This window comes from Aphelocoma coerulescens, chromosome 19 (assembly GCF_041296385.1).
Source record: "Aphelocoma coerulescens isolate FSJ_1873_10779 chromosome 19, UR_Acoe_1.0, whole genome shotgun sequence".
Lineage (NCBI taxonomy): Eukaryota > Metazoa > Chordata > Aves > Passeriformes > Corvidae > Aphelocoma > Aphelocoma coerulescens.
In genome coordinates, this window is record NC_091032.1 from 158,790 (window position 1) to 185,326 (window position 26,537).

The following is a 26,537-nucleotide window of genomic DNA, read 5'->3' on the forward strand; positions in this document are numbered from 1 at the left end:
CCTTTCCAAGGTCACTGGTGAACAGGGACATGCCAAGTTTCCACTCATGGATCCAGCTGCCCACGGTTGTTTGACCCAAGGGCTGGCAGGAAAGTGCCAGCACAGCCCAGTTCAGAGAACTCCAGGGAGGCACAGCTGTCCCCTTCTGGAAAACTTGCCTTATGTCTTCAGAACTATCTTATCACAGGAAGCACAAAATTCTCTGCTTCTTGTAGGGAAGAGGCATCAATTCCCAGAGTTACTACAAAATTTGTGTAGAAAAAGACCAACATCCAGATTTAAAGGCCATCAGAAAGGAGTCCCGAACACCGCTGGGAAGGATGCATTGCCATCTAGTGTCGGGCTAGGAAAGGGCTCAGGAACATACTCGCCTCCAGCAGGAGCTGGACTGGATAATCCTAGTGGGTCCTTTTGGCTCAAGATATTCCATTCTTCTACAATTCTCCTCTTAGTGCCAGCCCAACCAGTACTGACTGGGGAGACAGTTTTAGGCCCTTCTGGGAAAGAGCAAGGCCAGGAAGATAGACAAACAAGGCCACCTGTGATGCATGGATGGCTGGGAAGCCCTGGCTGGTATGGCTGTGGAAGTCACAGAATCATGAAACGGTTTGGGTTGGGAGGGACTGTAAAGCTCATCTTATTCCACCCACTGCCATGGGCAAGGACAGCTTCCACTAGACCAGGCTGCTCCAAGCCCCCTCTGACCTGGCCTTGAACACTTCCAGGGACGGGGCAGCCACAGTTTCTCTGGGCACCCTGTGCCAGGGCCCCCCCACGCTCCCAGGGAAGAATTTCTTCCCAATGTCCCATCTAACCCTGCCCTCTGGCAGTGGGATGCCATTCCCCCTTGTCCTGTCACTCCAGTCCCTTGTCCCTAGTCCCTCTCCAGCTCTCTTGGAGCCCCTTCAGGCACTGGAAGTGGCTCTAAGGTCTTCTTGGAGCCTTCTCCAGGTGAACACCCCCAGCTCTCCCAGTCTGTCTCCAGAGCAGAGGAGCTCCAGTCCTCAGAGCATCTTTGACTCTGCATTTATTCAATCCCAGCTACAGCCACATGTTCTGAGCACACAGAGTTCTGGAGTTTGCTCCAAAGCTGGTATTATTCAGTAATTTTAAATCTAGCATCAACATTCACAGGAACACTCAGCCAAAACAAAGAGCACAACAACCTGTCGCCCATGAAGGGAGCCAGCTCTACAGACCCCATTCTAAATTCCAGCTCCTTTCAGGCATTAATCACTCTTGCACAATGAATTGGCACAAGTCCTGCCAGCTTCAGCGCTCAGGTTGGTTTATTTTCTCAGAACAAAAACATCAAACATATTTTTTTAAAGAACAACCTGTATAAATAGAAAACTTCATGGCATCCTCCTCCCAACTTGCAAATTCTCTGAAAGCAGCCCGGAATCTATCTGCAAGAGGCAGGATGACAGGAAAGAGTTTTCTTCAAACTGTGTGCATGGGAGAAGAGAAGGAATTTACACAGACCCTTTCCCTTCTCCAACAGCAGGACTTAATTATTCTGAAAACTGCCTCAAAACATGGCAAACAAACCCAACTTCAGGAAAATCAGGTCGTGTATAAACCCAGAACCTTCACTTCAATCTCTCAAAGTAAGACAATGCTCCTGCCCCTTTTCCCAAAACTTGTATGATGTTGAGATCTCTATGTGCCAAGAGCTGGACAGCTGGAACAGTCCTAGGATGACAAAGTGACACAGTCAGTGTCTCCCCAGCATCACCTGCAGAGTTTATTTAATTTGAGCACTAAATGATCCATGGTTACCAGCACACACTTCCAGTGGTCCTGAAAGAAACACCTAGAATTGCATGGATTAGCACAAGTGGAACAAACACAGTGAAATCCCCTTAAAATCCATTCAATTTCCTCATGAAAGACTTGCAGAAACCTGAGTATTAAGTGACAAGAGCTAAAAACGAGCCATGCCCCCCCAGGGAAATCCCCAGAGCACTCCTTGGGCCACCTCCCTTCCTACACAAGGTCATCCATCTCCCATCACTTACGCTTTTCCACCCTGGTTCAGGGAAACTGAAGCCTGGATACTTACTCTTTGCCTTTGGGAGAAAGGTGAATCTTGTATGAGACACAGGGATTTCTCATGAATCCAGATTTCTATTGTTTCTCCCCATATTTTCCTGCTCCCAGCTCCTTCCTGTTGCAGGAGAGGAGCACTGGAAGGACTGCCCATCCAGCTGCATCCCAGCAATGGATCACAGAGCACTCCCAGCACTCTGGGTGTTGTTACCCCACCCCACTTGCAGTTGGGTCCTTGACAGTCTTGGAGCCCACATCCAGCAAAACCTCCTTCTTTCATCTTGGCCTCCACCCATCCCTCCCCTTCTTTAGAGTAACCAGAAGGAAACCAGTACCTTGGTGCAGCATCAGCTTGGTCTGGATAAGAACCAGGACTGTTTTTAAGTGGTGATTCCTCCCTCCTCAGCTCTAAATTTCAAAGGGGAACCTCTTGGGTCACTGCTCAGGACTTGGCTCACCTACCTCACCTTCTAATGGCTTCACTGACCTTGTTGCCAAAAGTTCACCTGCTCCTTCAGTGCCTCTCCCAGGTAGGCTTTCCCTCTGCTCCTGCAGAAGCAGCACCTTCCCCTCTCTGGTCCTCAGACAGACTCAGCACCTTCCCCTGTGCCTGGTGCCACAGGTCACATCCTGCTGCTCTTGATGTTGCTGCAAGTGGCTCCTCTCAAATACCAACACAGAAAAACTGATACTGGAAGTATTTCCCCAATTTGTCAGCACAAAAGGCACCAAAACACTGTTGGAACATAAGCCTTGTCCCCTCCATAGTATGACCAGCAGAAGGAAAAATAAAATAAATGAAAAACCAAGAAAATCCTTGGAAACCTTTCCCCAAAACAACAGTATCTGTCTCCTACAGGAACTCTGAGGACCAAAGGATCCCATCCAAAAGGTGTCTGACCTGCTCTCAGCTCAGGAATACCAGGAGCCCAAACCCATTTTTATGCCCTTCCAGCATCCGCAGGCCACCACAGCTGGCCCACCCAGTTCAGCTACAGTGGCCATTCCAGCACACATAAATCAAATTACTGGTAGCAAAATAGGGAAGCCTGTTCCTTAGAGGATATCGAGTTGCAGGCTGCTAAGCAGGAGGCAAAAAAAAAAAAAAAACCAGGAATTGTGAGGGAAATAGCCTCTTTACGGACTAAAAGAGGAGACGATGAAGCATCACATGATGCTCAAAATCCACACCTCATTCATTAAACATCCTTGAAAGGCACCACAGGATCACGGGATAATTGAGGCTTAGAGGAACATCAGGACTCTCCAGCCCACCCCCAAAGACTCATCCTTCTGCTGACCCCGAAGCAGTGTGAGCTCAGAGCCACACAGAACCCGTGATCAAGGGCCACCCTGCCAGAAAACCAGGTCTGATTCAACACCATGTGCCTCTTACAAGGTCTATCCCCAATTTAAAGTTTGGGATAATAAAAGCATAAAAGAGTTGAGGAACTTTCAAGACTGCCAGAAACACAGGAGTGAGACTTCCAGCCTACCACAAACTGGGATTTAGTGCAGTCACTGTCCTGGTTCATCCACACTCACCAAATCCCACATTACAGCCTCATTTAATAGGCCCCCTTGTACTGCCAAATCTTCCAAAACTGGGGGTGCACGAGGTTTCTGACACACAAGATATCCACAGTCAGTCCAGGCTGGCAGCACTTTCCAGGAGAAGGGGGAAAGGAAGTCCATAAAGAAGGAAAATTACTGGAGGACACTTCAGCTGACCTCCTCTTTGAAAATGAATCAGAGAGAGAAACACTTCAATCATTTCTCCAGTTCACAGAAGAAAGTTCTGTCAACCAGAAGGAAAAAAGGGCTTCAAATGGGAAAAAGAAATTCTTATCCTTGATGTGCTACAGTGTTCTGTGCATTGTTAGACAAAAGCATCCTTGCTTCTCCTAAAATACAACTGACTTCCACTCTGCTCCTTGTCAGTCTAATGCCATCCCCACGCAGCACTTCCTTCACATGTTCCCAAACAGGAATACTTCAAAGCTGATCACTGGATGTTCCCACCAGCTGTTAGCTGTGGTTGGGGGTGTCTTAACTGGGAACAAGCCTACAGCTGAGGCTTCTTGTGCACAAAGAAAATAAAGGATCAGACCAAGAGGTTTCTGGTTTTGTGGCTGCTATTTGAAGCAATAAAATCTTTACGTGGAGCTAATTAAAAAAATATTCAAACTGAAATCCTAAAGCCATTTCAGGGAGTGTTTGATCAGTTTACCTCTTTCATTTCCACCTACCAGCTACACAATCAGAAGAGGAGGGGAACCACAGGGCCCTGCAGACACAAGAGCTGGATGGGATTCAACACCAGTGGTGCTCCTGCACGGAGGAGAATGACACACTCCAACCAGAACCCTGCTCCAAGATTTGTTTCCTTCACTACAGCAGGTTGGCAGTGACTCAGCCACGAAGCCCAGCAAGGCACACTTGGGCTTTGAAGGTCACACGCAAGCCTGTTGTGTCCCAGCTATTTTAACTCATCCTTTGGAACTACAAAGCTGATCATCAATTCACAGGAAGCAACAGGCCAGGTCATGGGTTATTTATAGTCCCAGTCACCTTTACTCTGCATTAAAGCCACAATTAACAGTTAATGCTTAACTAAAGCTTTACAATTTGTTTAAGCTGCTTTTTTGCATAAAAAACTGCAGGTGCATCTTCTCCCTTTTCTGCCTCCATCTCTAGAAGGGCTTGAAGAGAAGCACCAAACACAGAAGGTAAAGTTTCTGTCAAAACATGAGGGAACTGGAAAACTCAGAATTGTGCACTTAAACATTGCTCCTGCCAGTTCAGCCCTCACTACCCCCATGCCTTGAGGCAGCAGCTCCCAGCAGTCCTGCACTGGGATAACCCTCATCGAGAAGAGTGCTCCTCAAGGCAAGTATCCAAGAAATCAGGTTGGTGGTGGCAGCCTGGAAAGCTTTTACATCTCAGAAGAGTGACCTTAAAGGATATTCAGAGAAATGCAGCCTCCTCTGTTAGGGGAAAGAGAGCACCTTCTCTTCAATGCTTCTGTTCAGATCTAAATGGGATTCACACTGAGTATGGAAAAGAAAGGAAGGGAAGTTGTGACTCAGTAGCCAGAAGGATAAAGCACATCCTACACCACAGCTCCACACAAGCCTGGCTGGGAAAGCAGATGTTATGTGCACACATCAGCAAAGAGCCAAAACCTTGAACAGCAACTGCCTGAGAAGCACTCTTCACTCAAAGCCTGACCAGCCCCACAGGCACTGCCTCTCTGGAATGACACTCTGGAGAAAAACCACTACGACCAGGAAGGAACAATCTCATGGACCTCACAAGAGGTTCCTGACAGGCTGCAGTGCTCTGGAGTGCCGAGAAGAAATTCCAGCAGCACCAGGGTGCTCTCAGCAGCTGATAACACGACATGCTGGGCAATCCACCCTGACACCAGGAGAGGAAGAGCCATTTACAATGCCAGCCTGTCCTGATTTATTTGGGCATGAGGCATTGCCATCCCAGGGAGCCTTCTCTGAGCATGTGACATGTCTTAGGGAGAAAATTCCCTAATTAGGGACCATTTATATGCTCTCTGTGGAAGTGACTCTGCAGTCAGCCATGCCCTCTTCTTTTCTCTGTAAGTGCTGTTCAGGGATGTCCCAGCTGTGAGGGCTTCAAGTGGCCACTCCAATGGTTGAGGTGGCTGTGGATATATTTTCAGAGCATGGCAGCACACAAGCACACAGACACTCACCCTTCCCACATCCAAAGTCAGAGCCTGCCGCATCACAGATGCCCAAATCCACAGAGGAAGGTGGAAGGAACAGATATGTTGCTCCTCTTTTCTAGAGCCAAGCTACATGAACTTCAACTGGTATCTGAAGATTTGCACTTACACATTGTTTTCCTCAGGACTGTTTCTTCCAAGTCAATTTGTCAAGATGCTCAGCTCTGCAAAGGATCCACAGTGAGTTCCAAGAGCTGCCTGTATGCCAGATAGACAGCTCTGTGGCAGGAGGAATGCTCCAGAGATCTGTAACAAGTCTTGACTCCAAAGGCCCTGAATGCTGATAACAGGTACTAACCATCCTGAACCTAAAGTGTTGGAAGCAAGAGCTGTCAAATTTGCTTAGATCTGGGGTAAGACAAGGACACATAAAGAAAAAATGAAGAACAGAAAGCAGAGCTCTTTCCCAAGCACACCTTTAAAAAAAACTCCAAACCCTTAAAACAGCATCCAGCCAAAACAGCAAAACTTCTTGTTCAGAGAGCAAGAGGTCTGACAAGAGGAATGATTATGGGAAGGTGAAAGAAGGGATGAACCCTTCAACACACACTTCTGACTCAGGAAGGACTTTACCCAGCAAGCTGGGGCGGAAACTGATCCTTGGAGCAGCTCCCAGTCCTTCAAGAGCTCAGATAACTTCTATGACAGCAATGTTCAGCATTCTATGGAACCAACAGCCCCTGATAAAGCAGGGTGGGCTGCACAAGATGCACATTAAGTTCATGTCTATCCTTACTGGAAGTAACTCTTGAGCTCTGAAAACCAACTCCCAGCAGTACCAAGACACTCCTTGCATCTGAAGCAAAAAGCCTTTCCAAAAGCTCATTCCCTAAATACGGAGTCCTTGTTGGGATCTCCTGGTGCCTGCCGACAGCCAAAAATATCATCTGTTTGAAAAGTGCTGCTGACACTGTGTCAGACACAGCCACCAGTGCCCAGGTGCTGTTCCAGCAGGGATGCAGCCCCCAATTCCATCAGGTGCTTTGTGCTGCTGATGATGGAAAAGACACTCCAATATGGAGCAGCTGAGGGAGCTGGAGGGGCTCAACTTGGAGAAAAGGAGGCTCAGGAGGGACCTTCTGTCTCTCCACAGCTCCCTGACAGGAGGGTGCAGCCAGGTGGGGGTTGGGCTCTGCCCCCAGGGAATGAGGGTCAGGACAAGAAGGAACAGCCTCAAGCTGTGCCAGGGGAGGTTTAGTTGGGATATTCTGAAATTTTTTTTCACTAGGTGGTTAGTCAGGCACTGACACAGATGGCCCAGGGCAGTCATAGAGTCCCCATCCCTGGAGGGGTTTAAGAGGTATGTGGATGTGGCACTTGTGGACATGGGTTAGTGGTGGCCTTGGCAGTGCTGGGGGAATAGTTGGACTCTGATCTTAGAGGGCTTTTCCAACCTTAATGATTCTGTGATTCAGTGATTCTATGCACAAGTGAACAAAGGTGAACAAGGGTTGGGAGCTCACAAACAGAGGAGTGTTTCCCAAAACCACAATGAACACTTTTGAGGGCCCTCAGCACTTATTCCATTAACCTCAGCTGTCCCTGTGTCATCACAGCTACTGCAATGCCCAATTAGAGCATTTAAAACTCTGCCCAAGTTTGTCCGTGTTCCACTGCTCACTGGACCAGAGAGCTGGCAGGTCTCAGGACTCTGACCAGCACCAACACCCTCTCATAATCAGGAGAGCACTTCCCCTGCAGGGTATCAGGACAGTAATAAGCATCCATGATCATTTAAAATCCCTGGATTAAAGACTAAGAAAAACAGATAGGACAAAGACATCTCTTCTGTTGGTTCAAAGGGAAAGTCTGGAGCCTCCAAAGCAGCAGGACTGATGGCCAGACAGAGCACAACCGAGGGGTAGAGAAAGGAGGCCTTAAAAATTATAACTCAGAGAAAGACTTAGGATAATCATGTGCCTCGCTGCTGGAAGTGAGGGCTAGTGACTCTGAGTGCTCTGCAAAGCTAAAACTTCATAAAGAAATTCCCATCTTACACATAGCCAATTCTCTTTAAACTCCACCTGCATGATAAACCAGGTGTTATCACGGGAATGAAAAGAGCCCAGCACCTTCTTCATGTTCTACTGATTTGTAACACGAGACTATTTTATATTAGAGCTCCTGGCAAAGGCTCTGGGAAGTAAAGCCTTACACAGGGATATCCCTTGGGGTCTCAGCCTAGCCTTCACCAGTCACCAGTGCCAGGTGACCTTTAGCAGGCAGGAGCTGGAGGAAAACAGAATCACAGAAGGTTGGAAAAACCCTCTAGGATCAAGTCCAACCATCAATCCAGCACCACCACGTTCACCACTAAATCATGTCCTGAAGTCCCACATCCATACTTTTTTTGAACACTTACAGGGAGGGTGACTCCACTACTGCTCTGGGCAGTCTATTCCAATGCTTTACAATGAAAATCCTTTCCATGAAAAGAATTTCCCCAAGATCCAATCTAAACCTCCCCTGGTACAACTTGAGGCTGTTTCCTCTTGTCACCTGAGAGCAGAGCCCAAACCCACCTGGCTCCAACCTCCTGTCAGCAAAGTTTCCTTTCAGCACTGCAGCCAGGTATCTGCTCCTACCTCACCTGGGAGCTTTACGTTTGAGCACAAAGGGGAATCACGGGCTTTAGGCACTTCCTAAATCAGAGAGAAGAGCCCAGGGCCCATCCTTGGATGAGGCTGGAGAATCAATACTTCACCAAAGCCTTGAAGGACAGCCACAGTGGGACACTGGGGTATTGTACAGTTCTCTGTCCTTTCCATTTCACATCATCTTGTGGCTCCTAAGCCCTGGCCAGGCCTCCCAGTCTGGGCAAAGCCAGCCCTAGTGCATCCAGACCCATGTCCAGTATGCCCACTGGGAAAGCATATCAGGGATCCCTAAAACCAGGTGTTGCGGTCATTTCCTCAGTTTCCAGAAGTGATCAGAGCCCAGGATTCTTCCAGAGAGGTATTACAGGTACTACTGCAGGCCAGAACTGCAGAAATTCTCAGAAAAAGGCACAAGATGCTAGAAGAGGAGAGAGCTGGAGGGAAAACAAAACCCCAAACCAAACAACCTCATTAAAGCTTTTCTCCTTCCTCTGCTTAACAAGGAGAATGCTTAATTAAGTCCTCCTTCAAGCCTTCCCCCTCACCCAGCAAGGCTCAGCAGAAAGCAGAGATTTAACAATTTCCTCTGCAGCACAGGACACTTCAGTGGGACAGGAATTTGCTTATTCTAAAGGCACAGTGAATTGCTGGTTCTCTGTTGTTCAGCCGCAGCTGGGAGGGACAAGATCAGCAGGAGGTACACTTCAGATCTGCTCAGGAATGAGAGAGCAGGAGGGGAAGGAAGAAAGTTGCTGTTTATTCCAAGTCTGGAGCTTTCCCAAGGCAGAAGTTTCACTGTGTTATGCACAGACTTCTCAGTTTATTTGAAAGTCCCCTGCAGCTTACCAAATCAGTTCAACTGGCAACTGCTGCTGATTTTAAGCCAAATTATAGTCACTCCTACCTGGTGACACAGCCTCAGTTCTGCAGCCAGTTCTCACCCATTAATGCCTCCGGAATTGGTAGAACTTGCTATTTAAGGCAATCACCAGTTTGACCTCAAAGTTACTGCTTCCTGTCATAATTTCAGCTTTGTTTTTTTTTCACTGGAACACCTCCCTGTGTGTTCCCACCTCCTGGGACCACTTCTCCTGTGTACTGAGCTGAGATACATTATTAGAGACAAGCTTTCAATTCTGGCTCACTTAAAATCAAATATAAGAGCTCAGAGACTCATCCTCCTGGGACAGAACTATCACCAAGGAGCCTCTACTAGAATCCAGACAGGGAATTTGTCCCCACTCCTCATGATTTAGTTCTCTTATGAAGGACCACAGCAACACAACAATGGGAAATTTTTTTCTGATGGGTCTTTCAATCAAAACAGAACAAAAAGCTCCAAAAAGCCAGAGGCCTTGGCCCATGATTTGGCAGTTTAGGGGACACCAAGGAGGACTTCCAGTTTTGGACATCCCAGGAAACTAGGCTCGATATACCTGCACCACACAAAGTGAACAGAGGCAGGTAAATAAACCAAACCCTGAGAGCGGCCAGCATGAGACTCAAGGGGTTTACAAGGACCTGCAGCAGGATGGATTCAAAAAGGAGTTTGTGCTTCTATTTCTCCCTCTGAGTACTTCTGAATTCCCCTCAGAAAGCACCACAAGCAACCTTGCATTTCACCAAAGGGAAAATCTATTCTGACCTGAAATTCCATTGAAAAGGTAGGAAGTGTGTTCTGAGCAAGATGTTTGTGGCAATTAGAAGAACTGGGCTCTACAGTTGGCAGGGGATACAGAAATCATGGGATGATTTGGGTTGGAAAGGACCTTAAAACCCACCCAGTTCCACTCCCTGCCACAGACAGGGACTCCTTCCACTAGACCACTGTGCTCAGAGCCACATCCAGCCTGGTTTTGAACACTTCCAGGGATGAGGCAGCCACAGCTTCTCTGGGCACTGTGTGCCAGGGCTTCACCACCCTCACAGGGAAGAATTTCTTCCCTATATCCAATCTGAATCTCCCCTCTTTCAGCTTAAAGCCATTCCCCCTTGTCCTACCACTGCAAAATCCTTTGCAAAAATACCAGGCAGAAGGAAGATGCTCAGGTGTACCCAGGTCTGAATGTAATTATACAAAACAGCCCTGGATTATTCAGGGCAGAGAAATGAACTTTGTCCCTGGAACACAGCAGGGCTCACCAAAGGCACAGCAGTCCCACCTGGGAAAGAGCTCTGAAGCAAGGGATGGATGCAGCAATGTTCAGGAGGGAAGGGATGCCACAACTACAGCTCTGAGTCATTCAGGAGCTGGACCACAGATCAGCTCAGTGCTCAACAAGGACCTGTCAGCTGCTATTTGGGGAGGTTTTCTGTAACTTTTGTGATTCCACTGGACCATTAACCATGGACTACAGGCAGCATTCCCAGCCCATCTCCTCACTCAGTGTCTAACTCAGAATGGATGAAGCAGGCCTGCCAAACTGCCCCAGTACAGCCTGTGCCCTAAACTTAACTGGTACAAAGCTGTTAGAAAACACTAAAGAATGTTCTGCCTCAGTTCTGACCAATTCCCAGTGCCTTTGACAGGGAGCAGGAGCTCCTGCTGGAACTGCTTTGTTCCTCTCTGAATGTGTAATGAAGTTTTAAAGCAGCAGCCCAACCTCCAGCACGCACAGGGCCCTGCAAGAATCTCCTCCAGCAAAGGACTCCTTTTGCCATAAATGAACAGTAGATTTTTATTTGGGTCTCAGTGATTTATGTTCATCTGGGAGACTTAGTTTCCTTTTAATACTGCAACAAAACTCAACTTCAAGGAAGTCTGGAAACATTTTTGACTGACAGCTGTCCATCATCTGTGTAAGGTAGGAGAACTCCACACACAGGAGTCAGTGGATAAATTGGCTGATGAGCAGTTCAGCCCAGCCCTTAAGCTTGCCTCCAAGAGAGATTCTCCCTTTTCCTTTGTACTTCTCAGTCTCTTCTAACCAAAATCACTGGTTTACTTACACCAGATGTGTGAAAATCAGCACCTTCACAAGATGCTTTTTGGGAAACAAGAAGCCCCACAACCTTCCCAGGGGAGGACCTGTCTGGTGTCCCAGCAGATCACCACAATCACCCCAACTCGCACCACAAACCAGGCTCAGCTGATCCCAGAGCCCCACAAGAAGCTTCCCAGGTCAGGCACCACCAGGAATGAGACCCAAGGTCCTACAGGCTTCCAAACGACAACTTCCTGAAACATAGCAAGTGGAAAATCAGAGCCTCTTGCCAAGTCCAGAGCCACAGACTTTCTGCACAAGACCTTATCAGACCTTACATCCCCTTTCAGAGCTCCTTTCCTGGGGGCAGGCACCTGCTAGCACATCTAGTAAGTCCCATCCCAAACCCAGGGCAGCATGACTTGTGCTCTGAGGCCACATGTCCAGCTCAGAGCAGAACATAGGGGCAGCAGGAAGGGTAAAGGCTCCACAAGGAGGCACGTCCAGCCAAAAGAAGGTTGTGCTCCTTTAGGAAGCAGCGTTCAATCCAACCTCTTCCTCAAACACTGCCTTAGCTTCCTCACAAGCACAAAGAGACAACCTTAAAACACCAGAGCTGATGGAAAGGCTGCCAATACTCATTTTCTACTAGCGAAGAGGTACTGCCTGTATTGCAGGAGAGACAACAGTAGCAAACTGATGGCCCTGTGCTGGGGATGGTTCATGACAGAAGGATCCTGTCATTTTCCACAACTCTTTCCCTAGGGTTTCTCCCAAAGCAAGAGACCGGCAAAGATTTCCACTCCTGCCTGCACTCCCCTGAAGATTTTGAGAAAAAAAAAAAGAATGATCAAAGAGCCTTTGTGCATTTATAAACCCATCAATTTCGCTAGAAGATTTAAGGCTTTAAAGAGTCTAAAACATCTATATGAAATTTTCTGTCCAAACAGACTTTTTAAATACTTTAAAAAACCCCAGAAATAAAGTATTTAGATTTTTCTGAAGTGGGGCATTCCAACAGCTCTCCAGACAGAAGTGCTGGAGGGGAGGAGGAAATCCAATTCTTAAGTTTGACAGGAACTTACCTTTTTTTTTTTTCCCCTCCTTCCTTTTAGTTGGCAGAGAAACAAGACTACAGAGCTATTTCACCCCTGGCTCTCATCAGGAATAGCTGGGATAAGCAGCACAGGAAACAACAAACCAAACTTACTCAACTGCTGGCAGATCCAGGTCCCTGTCCCACACAAGCTTTGCCTCACAGGAAAGATTGTCCGAGCTGATGATGCAGCAGTACTCCACCCCACCATCCATGCTGTTCCTCTCCACACGCTCCCACCACTTTCCATTTTGCCTCCAAAACCCTCCCATGCAGAAAAGAAGCAGGTTCCCCACGTGAGAACAGTACAGGCATGACAGGTTTTGGGAGAGCTCAGGTTTTTTCAAAACCTGGTTACCTTGATTTCTTCTCAGCCATAAGAATTGAGAGGGTCAGATACTTGGCAGGACACTTTTTCCGTTTCCATGTACTCCTTGTAGTATCTGCAAAGTAGAGCACAGGATGGCATCAGGGGCTGGAGACTGTCTGTGCTACCCTCAGTGTCACAACCTGAAAATGATGTTATTTTTCAGATATAAATAAATTAACATAATGGAAGAGTGTGCTGGCAGCAGAGACACAGCTCCTCCAAGCCCTTCTTTCTGCAGTGTCAGGGAAGGAGAGCAGGAAATGTCATGTCTCATCCCCAGAGCTTGGGTCTCTGCTCTGGTGGGGACTAATTCAACCATTTGCCTTCTGTGAGACAGGTGCTTTCTCCATTAGTTTTGGAAGCATGGGACAATGCAGAGGAACCCCATCCATGTGCTGTGGGATACTTTTGTGTCTCCTTATGCAAGTTCTTTTAGCACCCAGGAGACACGCAGGCGTCCAAGTGCCATACACCAGGATATCTACCACGGATATAGGATCTGGGCAGAGGGTGGGCAGGAGACAGCAGGGATTTGTGTCTGGACTAAGTGGATGACAAGGCAGATGTTTCCTCCTTTGTTCTCTCTTCCTTGCCAGTGTCACAGGATGGCAAAAGCTTCCCAGTCTGCTCCATCTGAACTTCTCCAAGCACAGCATCCTCTGCTCCCTGTGCTCTCACCTCACTGGTAGGAAATCCCTGAGCTGAAGGGTAACTCAGTTTGGGAACACCGTCCCAGGGATCAGTGGCTGCCCACAAGTTCGGCTCTCCTGCATCTGCTGCCATATAAGGCCAAAAGCAAAGAGTTTTGTGCAACATACCAGAACTAGCCCCAGTGAGAGGCTGGCTCAGCCTCTCTCAGCCCCAGCCCTCAGCACCCTTGAGGCCCAGAACCTCAGAGGGTGTGAAATCCTGGCACAGCAAATCTCTCCTGGTAAGTCTCAGACAGATGCTGCTGATCAAGGATGCCCACCTGAGGGTGGCACATTTCCACAGCTATGACAGCAGGAAATCCAAGAGCCCCTTGTTTGGAGGAACAGATTCATGCCAGATATCGGAAGAACCCCATTTCATTCTATTTCTTATGCAATGCAAGCCTTCCAATAGAATTCCCAGATCCAGCAGTAGAATTTGCACCCAAACCACCACAGCTCATACCAGACACATTCTACGTACCCCTCACCCTGGATTCTGCCTGTTGTTCTCCAGGGAATTTTGCCAAGAACCTGTTTCAGCTGGTAAAGAGATGCATTCCAAAGCTTTGTTTTAGACAGCAAAAGAGAGCTTGCTGATTACCACACAACATTGCTTTTAACAAAGTATAAATGTACTCAGTAAGGAAGTGAAAAGCCACTAAGAACAAGATTTTGATTCATATTCCATTTCTGAAGCATTTGTCAGATCACTCCACAAGTTCTCAGGCAAAGGCAGGCTGGCAACATTACATATCTAGCCTGAGGTAAAGCCTCATTAACAACACCCAGTAACACTTGCTTCATCCGTTTCACACTAATTCCACTCTTTGTCATAGGCAAAAGACCTCACCTGCAGTGCTGCCTCCAGCTCTGTGATCCAACATCAGAAAGACATGGAGCTGCCGGAGCCCGTCTGCTCTAAAGATAGGCTGGCAGAGCTGGGGCGTTCACCTGGAGAAGGCTCCAGATAGACCTCAGAGCCTTTTCCAGAGCCTAAAGGAGCTCCAGGAGAGCTGGAGATGGGCTTTCGACAAGGGATGGAGTGACAGGACAAGAGGGAATGGCTTCCCACTGCCAGAGGGCAGGGTTAGATGGGATATTGGGAAGAAATTCTTCCCTGTGAGGGTGGGGAGGCCCTGGCACAGGGTGCCCAGAGAAGCTGTGGCTGCCCCATCCCTGGAAGCGTTTCAAGGCCAAGTTGGACAGGGCTTAGAGCGCCCTGGTCTAGTGGAAAGAGTCTTTGCCCATGGCAGTGGGATGAGATTTAATGTCCCTTCCAACCCAAACCATTCCATGGTTAAAAGCAAAAAATACACCAGTTTTAACAGGCAGCAGAGCAGGAACTCCAGGACAAGTGGTTTAATGTGCACTCAATTCTGACACACGCACACTCACTGAATGTGCTGCTCTCTCCAGAGCTGGAGCTGAAAAAGGCAGAAATGCCTTGTTGCTTCCTGGCCACACCACCTCAACATCATTAGCAAGATTTCTCTCTTATCTACCAACACATTTCAAAAAAAAAATCTAAGTGAATACATGAGGCTTCTAGAATCAGGCCTTCTAGCACTGTACACATACTAGCCTCCAAGAGCAGCCAGACAGATCTAGTCTAGAACTCCCCACCCTCACTGGACAATTTGGTAGCTCCAAACCCAGTGGGAGATCCGGATGAATACAAGAGATTCATTTCAAATTTCCAGACCAGCAGCTAATACTGCCTTCAAGCTCTTTGTACTTCAGAAGTAACAGAACAAATTTGAAGACTTGATGTTATGACAGACTACTAAAGGCAACATGGGTACACAGGACAGAACAGCCCTCCACCAACATATCTCCTGGTGGAAGGCACTCAGCCTATCAGACTGGCTTTTCCAGCAGCACCAATCACTCTTTTTAGATGTTACTGGTGCCTTTCTGCAAGTGCCGGACAGTGACATAGAGGAGAGGGTTTGTATTCAAAGGCTGCTTTGTGAGCTCCAGAGATGAGGACAGCATTGCTCCTGCCTCAGTGAACAGTGCCAGGAGGACAGCACACACTTTTGGGAAAAAGCTAATGCTTCTGGCAGTTTCAAAGGAAGAGCATCATGAGGGCACAGACAAGCATTAGTCATGTTTTGCTGGGGCTGGGGCATGACTAAAGTTGGCAGCATAGTCCTGTACTCAGCCTGCGGGCAAAGGGAGAGTTTGTCTTCAGGGCTGTTCACTTATTATCTCCAAGATGCCAAGAAATTCACTTTTAATGAACATTAGTATTGTGCATTGAAGCACGTGCAGTGCAGAAAAGCTGCTGAAATTAACCAGCACATCTTAAAGGGAATGAAAATCATGCCTATTGAGAACATTAACAGCTGGAGCATCAGCCCCTGTACATCACTGCGTTTGAGGCATTTTAGTAGCCCCCACATCCCTGTCCTCACAAGTCAGGTAACATACATTGCACCAAAGAAATATATGGAAAGGGTGGGCATTCCCAGCTCCTCACTTGCAGCTTTCTGTGCCTGAAAAATGTCTCAAGCTGTTTTCTCCACATGCGTTTTCCCAAGTCGCTTATTAACCCAGTAGTTTGGGGTTCCAGGTTTTTTTGAACATTTTAAATATTTTGGAATGGGTATTACAGCCTGTCCAAACACTCTCTCTTCCCCAGGGATGGAAACAAGGGCTCTCACCTTGCCAACTTCTTCAGCTCATTGTTGATATCACGGTTGAAGGGCTGGATGCACTGAGCTCTGGTCAGGAAATCATGGGATTTGCTATATTCCCTCATGTAGAGACAAGCCTGTCATGGAAAGAAGATAGATGCATCACAAAATAAATACAGACCCACTGCCCTTCTTCAGGACTCGTGCAACAACAAACATTCCTGAGAGAGAGCCAGCTAATTCAGGAATATCCCAGGAAAAGCTCTGTGTGATGCATTTCCAGAGAGCCAGACTTTCCAAAAGGGCAGATGCAGACAAACCACCTTGACTGCTGCAGCAGCCCAGAATTCAGGGATTCTCCTCAGTTCATTCTGGGCTCCCTCTACAGACAGGCTGGGATGTTCCATGATGATTTATTTGCCCACCTGGCCACACCTGAACAGCGCTTTGGCATTTCCTTGGTCCATCTCCAAGGCTAACTCCCCATATTTCAAAGCTCGGTCAGCACGTTCCAGTTTCAGGTAAGTGAGTGAGAGATTCAGGAATAGCAGCAGTTTTGAAGCGTTGATCTGACTCTGCTCTGCCTTACTGGAAGAGCTGCGACCCAGGATGGAGAGTGCCTGAGCAGAGAGGGAAAAACAGCCAGTGCACAACAAATCCATCATGGAAAGTGAGAAATCCATCTCATCCAACAGCTATACCCATGCTTCTGTTCACCTAGGTCACTTAGAAGTAATAACATTCAAAACTCTAAATACAGGCCACGGCATTCTCAGCATGACTAGTCAGCTCAGCCATATGACCACAGGTTTAGGAACTTGCCAAGGAAAGCAGTAGAATTAAAAAAACCAAACTACACCCAGGACTCAGATTTTAAGGACAAATATGGAAATCTTACAGGGAAGAAGACAAGTCAAATTACTTTTGTTTCAAAAATACCAAGGAAAAGCAACTTTGAATCACCTCCACCTCTGAAAAAGTAGCAGAGGCATTCAAGTTTGAGAATAACTGAGCATTTACACTGCCTGGAGAGGGAGCTGAAGAGGCTTAGCCTGGGGAAAAGGAGGCTCAGAGAGTACCTTCTTGCTCTTTACAATTCCCTGACAGGAGGGTGCAGCCAGATGGGGGTCATGCTCTGCTCCCAGGTAGCCCTCTGGATGTGGCACTTGTGGGCATGGGACAGTGGTGGCCTTGGCACTTCTGGGGAACAGTTGGACTCTGTGGTCTCAGAGAGCTTTTCCAACCAAAATGATTCTGTGACTATTACTTCATTTACCACTGCCGCTCACACAAAACCAGGTGTGGAAGTCCTGTTCTTAAGTAAGAAACTATGCCTGGAAAATACCACAGAGTTACTTGATCTCTAACCTGTACCTGTTGTGGTGAGCTAAAATAATCCCTTCTTTCACAGCTTTCCCAAAGCACACCCCACATTTTCCTGGTGCCATACCCTCTTATATCTGTTCTTGGCAATCTTGAAGCGCTGCTTATAGAAGAAGTAGTTGCCAAACTCTCTCTCTGTGGCTGCCACTTTCAACACCTTTTCTAGAGGATGTCTATCCTGCTGCTCCTGGGTGAAGAAATATCTGAATTTCAGTTTAAACTCAAGAAAATAGGCAGAGAACTCAGACAGGACAGTCCTGCACAGCCCCCTCCTATTCACAGAGCAGAAGCCAGGTCCTTGCCAAGGCCAGGCCATCACCATGTGGTATCTCCCCAGCCAGACTGAAATGTGACAGTGTTCTTCTGCTGGTTATTCCTAGTAAAGGGGTCAGGAAGCTCCCCAGGCCCAAAGAGGGACTGAAAAAAGCAGGAATGTGTCCTTAAAACTTGCCCGAGTCTTTCAGCACACAGCTGAGTTAACACAACTGCAGCCACTAGCACAAAGCTGCTTGAAAGGTTCCGTTGCTCTAATTGCTCTCAGACCAGCTCTGGGACAGCCTGACACTCCCAAAGACACCAACCAGCAAAACAAAAAACCCCAACAATAATTTTAAAAAAAGATAAAAATGGAGAGACAGGATTTCTTCTCGGTCTGCAAGTTGGAACCAGCTCATAAAGAGAGGTCAGTCAGCCAAAAAGGGTGGGCAAAGAGGGAGAGCAACAAGTGTGGTTTGCTCACAGGGCTCTGGGGGTAAATTTGCCTGTGCAGAGGCTGGAGGGAGGTGGAGGGACTCCCCCATTAGCTTCTGCCTCCCCTCACCGACCCACAACCATAGCCCAAAGCCACTGACATGAAAAGGTGAATTAACACTAGTACAGTAACTCACCAGGGAGGAAAAAACAGGAAAAGAACACTTGGGAGAGGAGCCAAGAGGCAGAGACAAAGGGTGGGGGCTGGCGGGGCGCTGGAACACTGCAGACTGAAGAGGGTTGTTACATACAGCTCCTTATTGTTCCTTAAAGAAATTCTTGGAAGTTGGTGCCCTCTAGTGCAATCATGAGGGGTTTCTGGTAAAACTAAAAATAAATGAGAACCATTCCACTGACTCCATCCAGCACACAGGAGCAAACAAAGGCAGCACCTGCCTTCTCCTTCTGCATGGGAGGGCAAACAGAGCGAGGCATGGAGAGACAGACACAAAGGGCAAGTAGGTATGGGGATCAGAGGAGAGCTGGGAGCCCAGGACTGGATACTTGCACCTGCATTCACCTGAACACATGCAACACACAAGCCACAGCAGCTGTGAGACAGGACAACGATGGTTCACCCTCCAGATTTCGGTCTCAAGTGATATTAAGGGAACTCACATAAGTCAACTCAAAGAACGCGTCGCATTCCTCTGAGTCTATGAAGTCCAGCACCTCCACCTTGAAGAGGACCGTGGTGTTTGGGGGGATGGAGGGGGGACAGCCCCGCTGGCCGTAGGCATATTCTGGACTGAGGACGAACAGCGCAGTCTCTCCCTTGGTCATAGACAGCAGCCCGATCTCCAGCCCCCACAGTGTGATGTCTGTCACAACAAGGGGTGGGGCAGGTGAGGTTCACAAACACCAACCCCCCTCACACACCAAACAGTGATTTCTCCTTAAGCAGAAAAGGAGAAGGAAAAAAATCCTTGGGAGCTCCTGTCTCAGCAACTACAACAGCCAGCTGCTCCAGTAGGGATTATTGGGGCAGCCTACTGTGGGACTGAGCACATGTTATCACAAATCCAGAGTGGGATGAGTTGGAAGGGGCTTTGGACATCATCCAGTCCAAGCTCTGCCAAGGGCAGGGACACCTTCCACTAGACGAGCATGCTCCAAGACCTGTCCAGCCTGGAAAACACCTCCCTACCACCCTCAGGCAGAGAGTGAGCAGGTCCAGATTCAATCTCCTGTGTGAACCAGGAGGATTTTGGGCCCCATGAACAAGCGTTAAAAGTTTCAAACAACCTAAAGACACCAAACAGCATTTAAACTGAAATGCCTTAATACAATCCCAGGTCCCAAAATGTCTTAATACAATCCCAAGCCCCAGGACAAAGTTTGTGGCTCAAACCTACCTTTTCCAAGTTTCATCAGCCTTGGATACTTGCTGTTTTCATTTGAACAGAAGAGCTTATTCCAGTTTCCCAGGTACCCGGAGTACTTCACTGTGCAGCCCAAAGCGAGGAGTGGGGAGAAGGGAAAAGCAAGAGTTTGATTTCATATCCCATAATGGCAACATCAGGAGCACACCAGGAGTTGTAACCACCCAGTTATCCTGTTTCTCTTTTTCTGTTCGGCTATAGAACAGCAGAGGCAGCATAAACCCTTGTGTTTTACACCAAAAACCTGGTCACATCCAAGCAGCCAAGTGCTGTGTGCTTTAGCATCACTCCCAGACAAAGCAGCTGCTTCATGGTCCTGAGCTAATTAAGAGATGTGATTTTTGCGCTTTTAAGAATTGGAAACTTCAGCTGAGCAAATTAAAATTCCCCAGTTATATGCAGAAACACTTCAAAAGTATTCCCTAACCAAAGCTGGAGCTCTGGAAAGAGCAACAAGGGGGAAAATGTACCACCACTCCAAGCTCTGCGTCTGTAACTCCAGTTCTGCCTCAGAAAATACTGTAACGGGCCTCTCTTGACACAGCACCAGGGCCCTGCACTTCAGGAACCACTTCCAGCTTCAAACTTCTGTGAGCACAGGTGGGCCCTAGAAATCCTTCTTTCCTCAAGGTCAAAATGCCTTTTCATTTAATGTGTCAGCCACAAGAAGTTAAACAGGGTATCAAACTGTTAAAATACTGGTAAGGAGAAGAGACAGTCTCTGAAACAGATACACGCCACGGTATAATACCAGCACTTCTAAGTCCTTGTTGTGGTCTTTGTCAGCCACCGGCACCTCAGCATTAGAGGCTTGGGGCATCTTTCCCAACAGGCTCTGCCCTGTTTCCCTCAGCACCCGCGTCAGGTCCAGCCACACAGAACAAACCTCACACTGAGACACAGGCGACAACAGACGAGCACCAGACCCTCACTCCAGCCCACACTTCCAAGGATTTTTGCTGTCGTAGTCCTGCTGAACACAGATTAAACTAGACAATTGCTATTTAAAAGCTGGTTACTGGTGCCTGAACCACCTGTGCATTCAGGAACAGCATTACTGCCCCCCCGGGCAGCCAGGCCAAGCTCAGGCAGCCTCGCTCCAGGACACCAGCCCTGGTGAGACTGAGAGAATTGTTTGGGTTGGAAGGGACCTGGAAGATCGTCCAGTCTAACCCATGCCCATGGGCAGGGACACCTTCCACTGGAGCAGGTTGCTCCAATCTGGTCTTGAACATTTCCAGGAATGGGGCAACCACAGCTTCCCTGGGCAACCTGTGCCAGAGAACTGGGACATCCTTAACAGGGGTGCCCCGCCATGGCCAGGGGACCTCCCACAGCCCACAGGAGGCTCTGTAGCCCCCGGACTCAGCTGTACCTGCCACAGAGGCGGATGGGGGCACGGGCTGCCCGGTGCCAGGGCGCAGCTGCTCCTTGCGCACCCCTCCATCGCTGGTCAGGTCCTGAAGGGGCTGGAGAGACGCCGAGGCCACCGACAAAGAGGGTGTCGAGGCCGGGGTCAGGGCCCATATCGGTGCTGGGGCCGGGGTCAGTGCTAGAGCCCACATCGGAGTCGCAGCCGGGTCCTCACCCGCCATTACAGCTACGCCGCGTCTCCTCCGCGCCTCAGCCGCTCCGCCAGCCACCGCCCGCCAGCAGCGGCGCCTTCAGCCAATCACGCTCCGAACAGCAACCCCGTCCCAGCGCGCGCCTTTAGAGCCACGCGGGAACGCACGCGCCCCTGCGCGGCACGGGACCAATAGCAGGTGGAACGTCACGGGGCGCAGCAGTGCACGCTGGGGGATGTAGTCCATGGCGTGCGCTGCCTTCCGTACGAACCAAAAACCCCAAACCAACCCAAAACTCAAAAACCAAAAACAAAACCCCACAAAAGCAACGTCAAAAAACCCAACCAAACTACAAAACACCCCCCACAATACTACAAAATAAAAGCCTCCCAAACCAAAACCCAATCCAACAAAACCCCAAACCAAACAAAAGCAAAAGCAAAAACACCCCCACCACCAGCCAAACAAACAAAAAACCCCAAACCAACCAACCAACCCAACAAAAAATCACCACAGGCAAAAAAATCCAAACTGGTTTGGAACAAGTTTGAAAGTTCAGCCTTCTTCAGGCAACTGAAATGATATAAATGCAAAACAAATGAGAATGCAAAATAAAAGCAGGAAGAAACCCACATTCTTGAGATTTTTTGAGATCACCACAAAAGAACATAAACCCAAGTTTTTAATTCACAGAAGGTTTTATTTTGAAGGGAGGGAGGGAGGGAGGGAGGGAGGGAGGGAGGAAGGAAGGAAGGAAGGAAGGAAGGAAGGAAGGAAGGAAGGAAGGAAGGAAGGAAGGAAGGAAGGAAGGAAGGAAGGAAGGAAGGAAGGAAGGAAGGAAGGAAGGAAGGAAGGAAGGAAGGAAGGAAGGAAGGAAGGAAGGAAGGAAGGAAGGAAGGAAGGAAGGAAGGAAGGAAGGAAGGAAGGAAGGAAGGAAGGAAGGAAGGAAGGAAGGATCCCCACAGCCTGTCCCCCAGCTCCCCTTTGGAGAGAAGGTGCTGCATTCTCTGCTTTGCTGTGTCTCAAGAGACCTTCATTGTGAGGCTGGGTGTGAGCCCCAGGCTGATCCTTCTCTCACTGCATTCCCTAAGTTGGACACTCCTCAGGGATAAGCCAGGACCATCCCCAGCTCCCCGGGAGATGCTGAGAGGGAAGCCAGAGGATGGGCTCATGATGGGATTCATATGAGAGATGCTCATAAGCCAAACACATCCATGAACCAGGAGTTATTATATGAGAAACTATATTTTTTCACAATCAGACAAAATAATTCTTGTGCCTTGCCCCACACAGTAAGAGCAATGCTTGGTTTCCTTCTGTTTTTTTTCCAAAAGCATAAAAGGTTTCACCAGACAACAGAAAAACACTGGTTTGACCAAAAAAAATTATATAGTTAATAGCAAAGTTAGCTTAGTTGATAACAATGTCTTAAAGTCAAGTTATCTTAAACTTAGCTGATAACAAAGTGCTTTGGTGAGAACATTCCCTCTGTTGCAGTGGGGATAAGAGAAGTCCCACGGGGATTTGGGGACCCTGGCTGCTGTGGGAGGCAAACACGGCCGGCTCTTCTCTCGGTCCTGCCCAGTCATGTGCTGTGTGTGCCCACACGTGGGTCCACGCAGCCCTTCCTGGGGCGTGCAGGGACAGGATAGGGGGACAAGAGCCTGCCTGGGTCTCCCTGGGAGCGGGAACATCCTGGCAGGGCTGAGGCTGCAGGAGGAGAGCTGCTGGGGTCCCCATCCTGAGGATGAGCTACCTTGTCTGACCGGGTCACATCAGCTTGGCCAGGAGAAGCCGAGGAAAGTCCGTCGGATCCATGCACTGGGAGAAGCAGAGCCAGAGAAATCCGTGTAGGCCACCCGAGTGGTTGGGTATTATTTGGGTGTCTGGGAGGTGTTTCCTGTGAGCACAGGGAGCCCCTGAGGCTGGTCCCTCTGCTTGGGGTCCTGGGATATCTGGTGGACACTTGAGCTTCCCTTGGTTCACCCCACAGCAATGCGCCACACCAGCCCAGCTCTGGTCACAGCCTCCCCTTTCCCTGGGGAAATAACCAAGTCCCTGGCTTCAGGTTTGTTTTCTTCAACTCCAGGCCATGTGTGTGACTTGCCCAGGAATCTGGCAGTTCTGTCCCACTGTGAACAGCAGGGAAGGCAGTGCTGCCTGAGCCTTACAGCTTGGGAACACGCTGCCCTGTGCTCCCTGGGGCTGATGGGAGAGGCCGGGATTTCAGCTCACATCTTTTGAGGGTGCTGGCCCAAAGCATGGAATATGGAAACAAGTTTCAAGAGGGTGAGCTGTGCCTCAGCTTCCCAAATCCAGCATCGCCCCCCACCTCCAAGATAAATGTGCTTTTTGTGTTTTCCTTCTGCTTTTTGCTTAGATGTATCACTTGGGTGATGCCAGTCCTTCTGAGGATGTCCATGGGCTGAGATAACCTCAAAGAGATCGGTGGGAATTCATACAGGGTCAAGACTGGGATTTTTCAGCAGAAAATCCCTCCTGGCTATGTCTGAGCCCTGGCACACAGGCAGGACTCCACTGCAGTCTGACATCCCTGCCTGGGCCCAGGTGGGAACAGCTTGGGGGTGACTGCTGACACCTTGGGCAGATCCAGGACACATGACCAGCTGTGGGCCAGGTGTAGCCACAAACCCACTATGGGTTAAAATCATCATCTCAGACTTTGTTTGGAGTTTTAATGATGGGTTTGCAGCTGTTTGCGCTGCCAATCTTGATCTTGGAACAGGACTGATCTCCCACCAGTGTTTCCCAGCCCAGATCCATGTGGGAAGGTGGCAGGATGGCTCAGAAGACAAACATCAACAAGCTGGAGGAGCAGCTGGTCTGTCCCGTCTGCCTGGACATGTTCAAGAAGCAACTGATGCTGCAGTGTGGGCACTCGTCCTGTCAGCACTGCAGGCTGTCCCTCCCCAGGGTGCTGGAGGGGCAGATCCTGTGCTCTGTGTGCTGCCAAGCCAGGGCCTGCAGCCCCCTGGCACCCAGCATTGTGCTGGCCTTTGTCATTGAGGTGCTGTGGAGCCAGGGTAAGGGCAGAGCTCACCTCAGAGTCCTGCCCAATGCATCCCACAGATGCACAGGCATAGAATCATGGAATGGTTTGGCTTGGAAGGGACCTTGTTGGGGAACAGAATTATTGGGATCAATAAAAGAACTGTGCAAGCAATAGGGCTGGAAGTTTTTAGGCTTGTGTGTGAGACACTTTCCATGGGAAAGTCCCTGTGTGAAGGTAAACAATCAGCCTGAGAAAGAACAGGGAGTAGAGAACTTGCAGCTGTGCTGTCCAGGAGTGAACCAGGGGAGGTGAGCACAAAATTCTTTTGATCATAACAAGACTGTGGAAACTTGCCAATATAGGTCCAATTATGTAGAAATAGAAATGTGTCTTGATAAGCTTTAAGCCACTTAGGAGCTAACAAGCTGGTATACTATATAAGTGCCTTTAGACTGGTAATAAACAGAGTTCATTTATCAACCATATTGGTTTGGATTCTCTTTCTCGCTCTCCCCGCCGGGGATCCAGGCTCCTCGTCCTGCGCGGCTTCCAACGGGACCTTAAAGATCATTTCATTCCAACCCCCTGCCATTGGCAGGGACACCTTCCACTAGACCAGGTTGCTTCAAGCTCCATCCAACCTGGCCTTGGAAACTTCTAGGGATGGCAGCCACAGCTTCTCTGGGCAACCTGTGCCAAGGCCTTTTCACCCTCACAGGGAAAAATCTCTTCCATATATCTAACTTAAATTTTCCCTTTTTCAGTTTGAACCCATTTCGCCTTGATCTATCCAGTTCCTGATGAAAAGTCCTTCTCCAGCTTCCTTGTAGCCCCTTTCAGATACTGGAACTTTCTCTTCTCCAGACTGCACAGCCTCAGTTCTCTCAGCTTGTCTCAGTTAAGGCTGTGGCAGAGTTGTCCTCCCATGGAAGCTGTGGTGCTGCACAACAAGCTCCATCAGTACAGGAGAGTCCTTTCCCTCTCCTCTAAGAGCATAAAATGTCAACCTTGACCTCAGCATCCCCATCCCCAGTCTGAAACACAGCTTACCTGCCTGGATCTCCCCCTGGAAAGGTCTGTATGCCTGAACAGGGTGAGCCATGAGTGTTCAGGGTCTTTGTGGCACATCCTTCCAAACAGAGCTTGAGGTGGATGGGCTGGTTGCTGGCTGAGACAGGGACCCTCTCTGAGACTATGAGCACAGCCGGAGCTGAGCAGGCAACCATGGTGCTCTGCAGGATGAGGGGCTGCTGAAGGGGGAAATGGGAGCACAAAAAGCAGCTGAAGAGCTGTGTGCAGGCAGCAGGTCAGTCCTGGTCTTTCCAGCTGCCCAGGGCTGTGAGCTGGCATGGGGGACTGTGTGCCCAGCCTGCTAGGGGGGACACTGCCCAGGGCCATGGGCTGAGGGGAGCAGGGCACCTGAGGGGCTCAGCCACTCTGCACATAGCCCAGCAGTGCCTCTCCAGTGGCTCCTGAAAACTGCAAAGGGTCACCAGGGACCTGCTCCTTGGTCCTGTCACCAAAATGCACAACCAGCCTGTGCCGACCAGAGGCCAGGGCATAAAATACGCCACCACCAAGGTAAATGTTTGTTCCTGCATCCCCACCAAACTGGGGCTCCTGATCGTGCCTTTCCATGGGTTCAAGTATTGTAGAATCAATGTAATATCCTGAGCTGGAAGGGACCTACACGGATCATCGAGTCCAACTCCTGGCCCTGCACAGACACCCCAACAATCCCACCTTGTGCCTGAGAGTGTTGTACAAACACTCCTGGAGCTCTGGCAGCCTTGGGGCTGTGACCATTCCCTGGGGAGCCTGGGCAGTGCCCCACCACCCTCTGTGGGAAGAACCTTTTACTGATACCAACCTAAACCTTCCCTGACAGTGACAGAGCTCCAGCCATTCCCTCAGATCCTGTCACTAGGATGAGATTCTTACACCCTTTGATTGTTCAGGTACAAGATGACTGATCCTCAGCACCCACTGCTAACCCTTCAGACACTGCAAAGCAGCTCTTGTCTGTCCCTGGATCCAGGTGTCCCTGGAGCTGGTCGTGCTGGAGTGACTGATCCTTCACACCAGACAGTGCTGGGACAGTTTCAAAGCCATGTCCAGGTGGCTGGGATACTGCCTTATGGTGGCTGTCCTGGGGTATCCTTTGCCCTCCATGGACAGCTCTGAGCTTCCCAGAGCAGATCCCTCTTTCTCAGAGCAGATCCCTTTCCTGGAGCAGACCCCTCTTTCCAGGGCTGGGCATCCTTTGCTTTGTTTGAGTTCAGCATAAACACCACCGAAGTCCACAGCAAAT

General features: G+C 49.1%; 1 protein-coding gene across 1 annotated transcript; it reads right to left on the reverse strand.

Moving 5' to 3' along the window:
• Nucleotides 1-1,208: 1,208 nt before the first annotated feature.
• On the reverse strand, nucleotides 1,209-21,351 carry FKBP6 (FKBP prolyl isomerase family member 6 (inactive)). The gene is made up of 8 exons (XM_069033324.1): nucleotides 21,024-21,351; nucleotides 19,622-19,711; nucleotides 18,885-19,087; nucleotides 17,584-17,703; nucleotides 16,559-16,753; nucleotides 16,161-16,270; nucleotides 12,791-12,875; nucleotides 1,209-1,695 (listed from the first exon to the last, which is right to left on the reverse strand). The coding sequence occupies exons 1-7, from the start codon at nucleotides 21,241-21,243 to the stop codon at nucleotides 12,803-12,805; spliced, it is 1,011 nt and encodes a 336-aa protein (XP_068889425.1). The 5' UTR covers nucleotides 21,244-21,351; the 3' UTR covers nucleotides 1,209-1,695; nucleotides 12,791-12,802.
• Between the last annotated feature and the right edge of the window lie 5,186 nt (nucleotides 21,352-26,537).